The sequence below is a fragment of the Leptosomus discolor genome, chromosome 5 (genome assembly GCF_034619465.1).
Source record: "Leptosomus discolor isolate bLepDis1 chromosome 5, bLepDis1.hap2, whole genome shotgun sequence".
Taxonomy (NCBI): domain Eukaryota; kingdom Metazoa; phylum Chordata; class Aves; order Leptosomiformes; family Leptosomidae; genus Leptosomus; species Leptosomus discolor.
In genome coordinates this window covers 14,297,227-14,308,561 of record NC_141395.1, presented here as the reverse complement: position 1 = coordinate 14,308,561, position 11,335 = coordinate 14,297,227, and the positions used below count along the sequence as shown (strand labels likewise).

Genomic DNA, 11,335 nt, shown 5'->3' with positions numbered 1-11,335 from the left:
GGCTGGCTGAAGAGCCAGGAGATGACTGGGGCTTGCGGGAGCATGTTCCTTGTTCAGAAGGTAAGTTCTTTGTTCGGTTTGAAAATATAAAGACATGCTTTAAATTCATGAAAGCTCAGAGAACGCGCACGCACTGATGTGAAATGCAGCAGGCTTTATCTGTATGGCAGCACACAGTCCTCTCTGTTTCCAAACAAAGGTCACAGAAGGTCCAAATAACTCTTAAGTAGCTTTTTGTGAACTCATCTATAATTTTCCCATTGAATTCATGTGACAAGTACTTGTGAAGAGATGATGAAAGTATCTGTAAATACTCTCACTTAAAATTCATCATTCCTGCGAAACTTCTGAAAAGTGATCTTTTTAAATATTCAGAAGTATTAAATCACACTTTGCAGTAATTTCAGACATCAGCATCTCTTCTTACAAATGGCTGAAGTTCAGTCATGAAGGCCAGTATCTTAGTAACTTCTATGGAAATAAATGCTTGAAACAGCGCACAATATTATCTTTCCAAAAAAAGCGCTTTTTGACAAAGAAAAACCATACATGAACTCAGGATTTACTAGTATAAAGAGGAAATGCGTAACAAATACTACGTATGTTGACAAAACAGAGAGAGATGGAGTTGGAAAAGCAGAAATCCCTTTGTGGCTACAATCTGAGCTATCAGTGAGAACAGCTTATGTTTTGTACCACTCCTGTCAAGCCTTCCTTTTTCCCCCCCAATAGAAAGCCAAACCCTTTGATCCTGGGCTCAGTCGTTAAACCTGGCTTTCACGGGGCAACTACTGTCATTCTTCCAGGCGTAAGGCAATTCCTCTGGTCTAATGCTGCACATGATTTTCAGGGGGGAATCGTGGTTTCACTTCCTCAGGGTTAGATGCAGTCCTTGAATATCTTCTAGACTTCACCTGCTAATGTGTCTGTTGCGTTTTTTCTTTGTTATAGGCCACCTCACATTGCAAATACACTGTGCAAGGAGGACTGGTCCGAGAAAACAAAGTCTTAAAAATCTTAATCTTGCCATTAAGAGTTAACAAATCCCTCAAATGTGACTGCAACGTGCACAACCTTGGTTCAAATACAGTTTTACGGGTGCGTATTTATTTAATTCTCATGCCAGTGCAAAAGGAGCAACCCTTGCGCCTGAAGTGGCAGTTATGGAGCCAGCAGGGGTTACTTCCAGTTCTGGTTTTCAAGGCAGCAGCAGCCACTGCCATTCGAAAGGATATGAACTGACCAGAAGAAAAGTAACAAAAAGAGCAGCGTTCCGACAAGCTCCACTCGGAAATGGCAACTTACATGCAAGTTGTGACTTAAATATGTCGGGTTTTGTTCACATTGTAAAAAATCTGTTCACAGCAAGTATGAGAAGGTTTAATTTTTTTTCCCAGTGTGCTGATAGGAAGCTGAAGACAGTCGCAAGCAGTTGGTTTACCACCTACTGGCACGTTTGTGGAAATTTATTCTTTCACTTTGCAATCAAAGCGATCACAAGCTATCAAACTCCATTTGCCAGAATGAGATCTCAGAGGAGCTGGACAAAGGTTTACCCCCAATGAGCAGCAGCACGTTGGTATCACTGCTAACTTCATCCTCTGCGGTCGCCTGCTGACAGTCGGTTCCCTCCTCTTCTCCCACAATCTGAGCAGCAGCAAAAGTCTCTTCTTCTGAAGAGACAAACAGACGGAGAGACTTGTCCTCTGACAAAACGCTTGTTGCTCTGTTTGGGTCTAGTTCTGCCTCTGACGTGGTCGGGAACGCACACAAGCCCCCCGGCTGCAGGGGCGGGCTGAAGGTTTTCATCTCGATGGCGCCGCTGGCCTCGTTGCTGAGCGCTCGGTACGCGGGCTGTTGGCGGAAGTAGTCGCAAAAGCGGGCGTGCTTCGGGATGGCCACCAGCGGGTGGTGGTCCTTCTGCTTACTCTTCCGGTGGCTGGGGAACGCGTCAGTGAAATCTGAGGTAGTTTGGAAACCAACACCAGCTCCTAGGGTGCAGTGATACATTTTTGCAGAAAAGTTTGCCTTTGTAGTACTACTAAGCTTCTTCCACGCCTGTGTATGGAAATGATACTTCCAGAGGTCATCAGTAGGACTGGAATTTGAAATCCCTCCACCAAAAATCAGCATAGAGTCTTTGAAGACTATTGAAGCATGACCTACCACTGGAGGAGGTCCTTGGCTAAACGTAAGAGAAACCAGCAGTTAAGGGGAGACCAACAAGAAACTAACACTGATTTTAGCCTCTGTTTTTCTTTTGACTCGGAAGAATGACTGCTAACTGCTGCCCTGGGACGTCAAAATGACACTGCGGACAGCTGCATCAACGCCTTGCCCGGAGCTCTTCCAACCAAAGGCAGCTGGAGCCCCAGGGACGGCAGCAGGACTAGGTCTTGATCTGAACAATTCCTACGGTCGACAAAAGGGCAACATCTCTCTCTCTGCCTGCATGCAGGATCAAATGGTAAGATTAATTCTCTCTTTCTGTGTTCATTTAGTGTAACAAATAGTACAGTTTACCTTGTTCTGATGTTGGACCAGCTGCTGCTTACAAAGTCCCACTTCCATAAGTCCTTCTGTTCACTCAGCCCCATCAGTCCTCCGAAGAGGTACATGCTTGTATCATAAACCACTGCTGAATGGCCATGCCGAGGTCCTGGGCCAGTATTGTGAGGTGGGGTGGAAACACACAACCATTTTCTTGTATCTGAAAGCAAAATATTACTTTTTAAATGTAACAAATTTACTCTAGTGTTTGAGAAGGGATCTATTTCAGGAACAAAGTAACTATTCTGTTGGAGAATAAGGGTTTCTGCTTTAAGCTTGTTACAGTTAACAGCTTAAACTCTGACACTGAAGAAGTGCATTTAAAAAATCAGTTTTGAAATAAACTTTTAATGAAAATGTCAGATGCTGTATGACAGATGCCATGGGGATTTTATTTACAGAGCAGTTTTTCCTACAGCTTTGTTAATTCATTAACTCTGACACAGAACGATAATTTCCTGGCTGTAAGAGGGAAAAATCAGTCAACAAAAACATTCCTTCATTAATGTCTGTGCTTATTCTCCCTATGAGGGAATGAAGGATGAGATAAACCCATCATTCATTTCTAAATAGTGTCTGAATGGCCACCAGATGACAAAAGTTATCCATTTAGGAAGTCTCTGGGAATCATCTGGTTTGCAACCACCAGATTAGTGATGAATATGCTAATGAAACCATCTCCTGTCAGGCTGGGCTCCCCATGGTCAGTTCTAGATTTGAGATTCAAAAGATGGCATTAATAGACTGAAGTCAGGGTCTCTGCTGCATCTGAAAGTTTTTGGTAATCTTTGAAGAATTTAGTGAATAGTGAACAAAACTCTCCCTGATTTTCAGCTCTAAAACTGGCAAATACTGCAAAACTTCTTCCAGTACAATACAGTCTCATTCATTTCAGCTGGGTATTAACGTATCTGACAGCATTCATAAGTAACTGCTGCCAAACAGAAGCCAAAAACTAACTTACATTTCTACTGATAAGAATCTTCTTAGCCGAGCAAGCCATGCTTTCCTGCAGCAGTCATCATTTTACATCAAAACCTGATCACGGTTTTTAACTTACCAAAATGGAAAGCCCAAAACTCCTGGGAAATGCCTCTGATGCCAAAGTATCCCCCGTAGATGTACATGCTGGAACGGTACACTACTGCACTGTGACCTTTTCTGTTAGTTGGTGCCGAGCTCTAAAACAGTTTAATAATAAGACAGAAAACTGTTAACAGACCAAGTCGTGTCAGTAGCAATGCCTCTCATGGGAATATTGTTCTCAAACAGCCCATTCTGGGGGGCAGAACCATGTTCCCTATATTTAGTTTAGGATAATTACAAGGAACCATTTACTCCTATTTGTAAGGAGGAGTTGATACATAATTCCATCGTATGTGTTGTAGATAAAATTTCATCAACCATATAACGCCTTTTTTTTTCCCCACAAATGACCCTGAAGTCCCGAACTTTCTCTTGACTCCCCCACCCAACACAGGTAACCGCAGTAGTAGTACTGTCACATCTTAACAAATTTTGTGTACAATTTCAGAGTGTAGTAACATTGTGAGGAGGAAGTTTCAATAGCAAAAAATGAATCATTCTTCACGTGTAGTGATATAAAACCAATCTCAGAAGACCAAGACAAAAAGGCTTCTACTGAGGTTTCATTTAGAAGCGGCAGTAACTTGGTGAGTCCACGTGATCAGACTGAAGAAATGAAAAATGCTGCAGCACTTCACATTTCAAAATTTATTAGTGTGACTGCCAATCTGTTTTCACAACCCTACTTTTAAAAGCACAGACTTCATGTATGGTTGCAATATTCTATTTAAAATTAGCTCTCTTGATAAGCATTTCAGAAAAACAGAAGCAGTAGTAGAGGAGAGGACTTAACTTCTTATATAGGACTTAAAATTTAAGAGCAGTATTTTTAAGCACTGTTTTAAAGAAGGAAAAAGCCTTCGTTATTGAAAGTGCAAAGAAATAAAGTATAGCCACATGTCTCTGAAGAGATGAGATTGGAACTGTTTGGGGGAACATATTTCAAAGCAATCTGTTTAATCAACAAAGCAACAGGCATTTGATTCACACATTCACCACTTCCTGGCTCCTTACCTCAGTCTCTGCTGGTACGTTACAGCACTCTGTCCATCTTGCAGAATCTAGGGGATTGTTTTAATAAAGCGCAGTTTATATCCCAGACCACAAGAGGACACTCCTCCAACATTAATTTTTGAAATTACAGATCTAATTTTCAAGTATCATCCTGGTGTTTTCCACTGACAAGGATGAAGAAATCTGCTTCCCACTAAGACAGCAGTACCAAGAGACTCACAGGAGAGAGCGTTTAAAGTTTTCCTGTATCCTTATCTGATACGGAATCACCGAGGTACCGTACTGCATTTCCCGTGTCCTAAGACTAAATTTCACAATGCAGATGTAATCTGTGATTTTCAGCATTTTCTGAACTGACAGAATCCCCAGATTTACCGATGGATATATGGCTCCTTCTGCTTACGTGAACCTTTGGACAACAGCCTTCTTTTCCTTGTTCCTTTTCACAGATCCCTTAAAAGTAGTCCTCAAATAACAGTCAGCAATCACTGATCTGTGGTCACCATGAAGGAGAGGAACTATCAGATACCCAGCACCAGAGGCAGAATGAGACAGCAGTGTAAGCTTGCATTATAAAAGCTATACTTGCCAGGAAAAATTTTAAATAATGACCGTGGAAAAACTAGACACACCACGGATTTTGAATAACTCATTCCCAGTTTTCACTGAATAAGTACTGTGAGTAGTGAGATGCTTTCTCCTATGAAATATATTCTATCTGAGGATCTCTGTTCTTTCAGCAGGTATTTCAGACAAATGGTGGAAAACAAAGGATTAAAAAAACCCCATTGACTTAAGGTTATGTAGTGAAGTAGCAAAAGAAGCCAGGAAACTGAAATCTTGGTCTTGCCACAAGATTTACTAGCTCAGAAAGAAATCAGTCTTTCTCTCTCTCTCTCTCTCTCTCTCTCTCTCTCTCTCTCTCCCCTCCATCTGACAGAAAAATAAGCAGCCATTACTATACACAGTATTTCCAAAGAGAGAATATATAATCATAGAATCATTCAGGTTGGAAAAGACCTTTGAGATCGCTGAGTCCAACCATCAGCCCTACTCTACCAAGTACACCCCTAAACCGTATCGCCAAGCACCACATCTAAATGACCTTTAAACACATTAAAGGATGGTGACTCAACCACCTCCCTGGGCAGCCTATTCCAATGCTATTAAATTCAAAGGTTGCACTGCTTTTATTAGAATACACGCTTAAGAGATACCAAATGTTTATTCTTAGGGAAAAAAATGCCTGTGTAGGAAATGCTGATGTTAATTTCCCAACTTCTTATTTAATTATACTTGTTTTTTCCTGTGCCATCATTGCTGTTGCCAGCTTATGTATGTCTTCAGTGAAAATACAATATGAGATATGCTTTACTGATCTACTTTCTTCCATAATAAAACAAAGAGCTTGGTTTTAAAAATTTATGTAACATAAGGAAAAACTTTAAATATTATATGTAATAATTACTGGGTTTTATGATCAAACAGTAAACTTCAGAGGAATGGGTGGAGGAATGGAAATTCTGAGACCTTAAAAAACATAAAACTTTCACATAAAATACTTTCTAATTAAAGTAAGAGCTGACTCTTTGATAGCTTAACAGCCTAATTTTAGGGGGAAAATATGTACAGTTTTACACACATTACTTCTTGTAAAGCCTAGGGAAGGCTCTGTTACAAGCAGCAGAAAACAGTTTGGTTCTTACTATTTATTAGTACCTATGGACTTGGAACGTCCCGTGGAAAAGACTGGCTATTGTGTATCATACCAATGTTATAGATCCAGAGAGGAGTTTTTGCTTGCGTGAAAGCAGAATCCACCATCCCGCCAAAAATACACAGGGTGCCCTGCGGAATGCAAAGTATTTGTCACTTACAGGTAGGCAGGTAGCATAAAAAGAGTTTCTAAAATAGTTCTTAAACGAAAAGGCTGCCATCACCAAAATATAATTAACAATAATGCATATGATGATTTATTAACAATTCAAGAGGCAACCACAACAAGCCACTAAATTTTAATCATGTCTTTATCCTCTCACAGTAGGAAACCCCGATGAACGTTCTGCTGTTTGAAGGGGGACGGCATGCCAGACCACTCGCCTCCTTGTCAGTCCGGGACAGCTTGACGGATGAGGAGCTGGAGCTCTCGGAGACATTGCTCAGGTAACACTAGATTATCCATGTTTATAAAAATATTTCATTGCATTGCAGCTCCTGATAGCCTAAATTCTGTCTTCCCCTCACAGGCAAAGCTGTAATTCTTATTTGCCTTCACTCCCCCGTCCCTCTTCTATGCAAGTGAATGTTTTTATGCTGTAGCTTATCATGCAAATGAATTCAGAGCAACTGTTACAACTACACAACTAAGTCAAAGAATGTGCTGCCAAGGTCTTCATTTTGTATTACTATTATGTGCTGAGCCTTGACTGAGGGAATCGGGGAGCTGCACGCTGCTGCGAAGCTAAACCACCGTCACTTTATTCAGAAAGATTCCAAAGCATTGGTACAGCTAGCCCCAGAATTGCACTGACGTAGAGTATTTTCTGAGTATAGTGTTTCAGTACATAATCATCTATGGCTTTTTATTTCATTGTATAAGAGGAAATAAAATGTCAGGATATGGACAATATAAATCTTGGTCTACTACCTTATAAGCCACCATTGAATGTTCTTCCAGTTCTTCTGGACCATCTCCTGAGCAATCCAGCATTTCCCATTCATTTGTCACTATAAACCAAAGGTGAAGTTAAGACAGTGGTGCCCTCATCACGTAAACATTAGGGAAAAGGTGAAGAGATTGGCTTTGAATTTGGCTGCACTGCCAGTCAGCAGGGGGAAATGAAGTGTTTTGTCTGAAGTGTTTTGTCATCTTTCCTCTCTGCTAGTTCAGAAGGCTGAGGCACTTCTCCCAAGATTAACTGTGTGCATTTATCTATTTAGCAAACTTCAATGTAATAGAAATTGATCTTGTTACTGCTTGTATTTTAATGCTATACTGTTACCTACATCGAAACTCAGCTATTCCACAGCATGAACCGCAGCACGATTCTACCTTTTATTCCAGTGACAACAGCTGAATAGGGAACATGGCGCATGAAGTCAAAAAATGCAAAGGGTCATGTTTGATAGTGCATTATTAATACAATCCTACAAGGTATTGCATTCACGTGCTCCCTATGTGCACTTTTACACGCATAAACTATTCCCACGTTAAAGAGTCACAAAAGCTGTGTCTTTGATATCCCTCACGAGAACTAGGATATTTTAAATGACTTGGTATTTCTGGTCGTGGGGGGAAAAAAAGGAACTGAACTGAAATCTAACCTTTCTGCAACACCTGCAACAGGAACAAGCACACACCATTTACCCAATGAACAAAATGCAGTTTATCCATCATTTTGACGGAGAGACTATAAATGGGGATAATCTGTTAACTACGGAGTATCTCCAATTTCACAGTGACTGGATGGAGAATCTCCTTAATCCTGACATAGAAAGGGCAAACTTACCTATGTTGTATCGCCAGAAATCCCTAAGACTGGTGGTGTTCCGCCCTCCATAGAGATAAACAAATCCCCTGCAAATAATGCAAGCGTGTTTGTATCGATCGCAGGGAGAGGGCTGCTTCTGGGGTGCAGGTTTCCAATCACAGTGTGCAGTTTTTCCTTTCATGATGACAACTAGGATCTTATCCAAGTATCAACTTGCAAAGGACAGCCATGTCAGGGGAGGGTCCCAAAACATCAGGGACAAGGCTTTAACACTGCTTGGTCTGTAAAAAAGACAAAAAAAAATAGTTTCGGGTTAAAAAAAAAGGGAGGGGGGGGGGAAGAAAGAAGAAAAGTCTCTGCCTTATGATAAAAAGTTACGGTTTTTTCTTTTCATTCCCACCAAAAGCAACCTCACAATTTCAGCCCTCTGTGATAATACACTAACTTAAGTAAAGCATTTGAAATGCTGACTCTCAGAGTCTTCTACCAGCAAGACTGGGACAGGAACATTCCTGGAGTTGAAAGTTTTCCAAAGAATGTCGGTGAGCTGAAGTGATAAACTCCATTTGCAATATGGTAGAAAGCAAGGCTCTGTCTTTTTTTCTCTATTAAAAAGTAGTTTAAAAACCCCTGTACTTAAAACAAAATTCAGAAAGAGTGAATATTAGAGATGAAAATAATGCGTTAGCCGTTGTCCAGAATTTATTCAGACTTTCATCTGTAAACCAGCTGAAATTAGGATGCATCTGGAAAAAATGACACTATCCTTTCACTTGCCACAAGATGTCACTGTGTTCTGTGAAGACAGTAGTACCAGGGACAACATCCCTCTATTAGTCCTCTTTAAAATAAATCATGGCCACTCTTTTGACGTAGGAGGGGGAAAAAAAAAAGTCCGCATTAGGCCAAATTCTGCGATTCGTGTTGGTAATGTGTCTGAGGTGACACATGTCACCAAATGAGGTGACAAAGTCTCCCAGCTCCAAGACAGTCTACTTCAGTGAAAGCCAGATTTGTCAAAGCAGCCATGGTGCTACTCAAAGGCCATCTTCTTTGAAGAGATGCCTTAGATTAAAAGTTTCGGTTTCCCAGGTTAATTCACAAGGATGCTGCACACAAGCAGCAGTGCTGCTGTCGATCAGAAACCTCTTCCAGGTGAGGTTTGAAATGTAAATTGTTTCCTGCAAACTTTAGACACATGAACTGTGCCTCGAAGTTCATTGTGTCAAACTGTATTTAGCCATGTATATGGCAGTGAAGGTCAACATAAGCACTGTTCGCCCTGTGGGTACCTGATGACAGGATAAGGGGGTATGTACAGAGACTGCAGAGTATCTAGAGCTCCATCAACAGTTGCCATCTTATGAAAAGGAAAGAGATGTTCTCCTGGATTCAATGATGAATGAGAAGTTAAATACAAAATAAAAAAAAAATACTATAAAAGATTTCTGAAAATCCCATTTATATGTCCATAAACGTGCTGAGTAATAGTGGTCAGCTACATAACCCTTTATTTATTTTTCTATGTATTCCTGTAATAAGCCATCCTTTTTATTTTTCTCTCAGAATCCTGCATGTCTTCTGTTTCACTACTGCACTGGAAGGAACATTTTTGTCTCTCAGAATTGTCGGTACTCTGCCTCTATGCCAACATCCCTTGTTTGGAGAAGTCTCTGTATCAAGCAGCACAAAAGCATACCCCCTTCTTCAACTGTTTTCTCTTGTGTTCAAGGATTTCCTTGTGTTCAAAAGCCCGGATTTGTCCCAGGCAGATTCATGAGCTATCCTTCCCTCCACCCACGAACAAGGAGGCTCCTCGCTGTCCCTTCACGCCAGCTCCTGCCTCAAGGCTCTAGCAGATGTGCCCTGGCAGACCTGCTGCAACGTGACTGCTCCGGTTTGCTGCTCCACCAGGCGCAGAGGCAAGGTGTGCATCCAAAAGCCAGTCGCTCCAGTTCACAGCCCGCTGCACTGCGCAGAGCGGCCGTTCCCGCAAGGCCCCTGCCGTAGGACGTGCCTGTCGGCAAAGCGCCCGGGTGAAACCTGGGAGGAAAGGCGGCCTTTGCGCCTTCGGTCACCATTGAAGCAGGCAGACTGCCTGGAGCGATCTGAACCTGGAGCGATGCCCATGCTCTGGAGCTGAGTCTGCAGAGCTAGCTCAGGTGTGCATGTCTTCAAAAGCTACCTCAAGGCCAGAATACCAGCAGCCTCCTATACTGGAAGAAAATGAAGACTGGTATCTACTCGACTCCCTCTTCATAAATCAGATCGGCTCCATCGAGCTTGTGCTGCGTTGGTGACAGAAAGCCTAGCTGCCCTCGGGCCAGAACCACGCATGGTATACAGTGTCTTTTGTAGCATGTGTATTATCCCAGGTCCTTGCATTTTCTGGGGTATCACCACCGGTACTGTCCTAAAAACACCCGGTGAACTGTAGCCCAGTATCTCTCTGATATTACCAACCTCTCTCTCTGTTATAGGAAGTGTAGGGCGCAGCCTTTATAAAATATGAACAGCTTAACTGTTACTTTGATTTCTGAAATCAAAATAGACACAATAAGACAACATGCTACAGTGAGATGTTTCAGACATTAAATATTCTATTTGTAAAAGATGTAAGTCTGTATTTTCACTAGATCTGAAATTTATACTTATCACTATTTATTCCCAAAGGAAGTGAGCCCAGGAAGTGTTTACAAGATGAATCCTTACTGCATCCTTCTCTCCAGGTACTTACAGAGAAGTCCAGGGAAAGTTGCACATAAATTAAGGATAAACAAAGATTACAGTAAAACAGCCTACGAGAGATACAGTCATATTTCATATTTTTATATATACATATCTTATTAATATGTACTGCACGTATCTAATTTAATTTATCATCCAATATATCTCTAAAATTTACCATTTGTAAGACTGGAATATATTCAGTGACAAAAACATGCCACAGAACCTCTTGCAGCATATTCCGGCAAGACTAGCTATTCAAATCCTGTTAATCTCTTTTTTTTCTTTTTTTTTTTTTTTTTAATGCAAACCACTATTGTAAGCTACTACTGCAGAAAACTGAAGTATATTCTTTGTCTGTTTTCTCTGAAAGAATACAAGATTGGCAGCATTTACAAAGGTGTGCATTTCTCTTTTCCAGGGGAATTAGCAGCTATGAGGTAGTGACACATTACAGGTGTGTAAGT

The 11,335-nt window shown here is 41.2% G+C and overlaps 1 protein-coding gene across 1 annotated transcript; it reads right to left on the bottom strand.

Moving 5' to 3' along the window:
* Positions 1-1,494: 1,494 nt before the first annotated feature.
* Positions 1,495-8,322, bottom strand: LOC147415450 (kelch domain-containing protein 10-like). The gene is made up of 7 exons (XM_086466049.1): positions 8,160-8,322; positions 7,298-7,377; positions 6,420-6,498; positions 4,651-4,697; positions 3,611-3,731; positions 2,524-2,710; positions 1,495-2,185 (listed from the first exon to the last, which is right to left on the bottom strand). The coding sequence occupies exons 1-7, from the start codon at positions 8,320-8,322 to the stop codon at positions 1,495-1,497; spliced, it is 1,368 nt and encodes a 455-aa protein (XP_086322175.1).
* Positions 8,323-11,335: the final 3,013 nt, after the last annotated feature.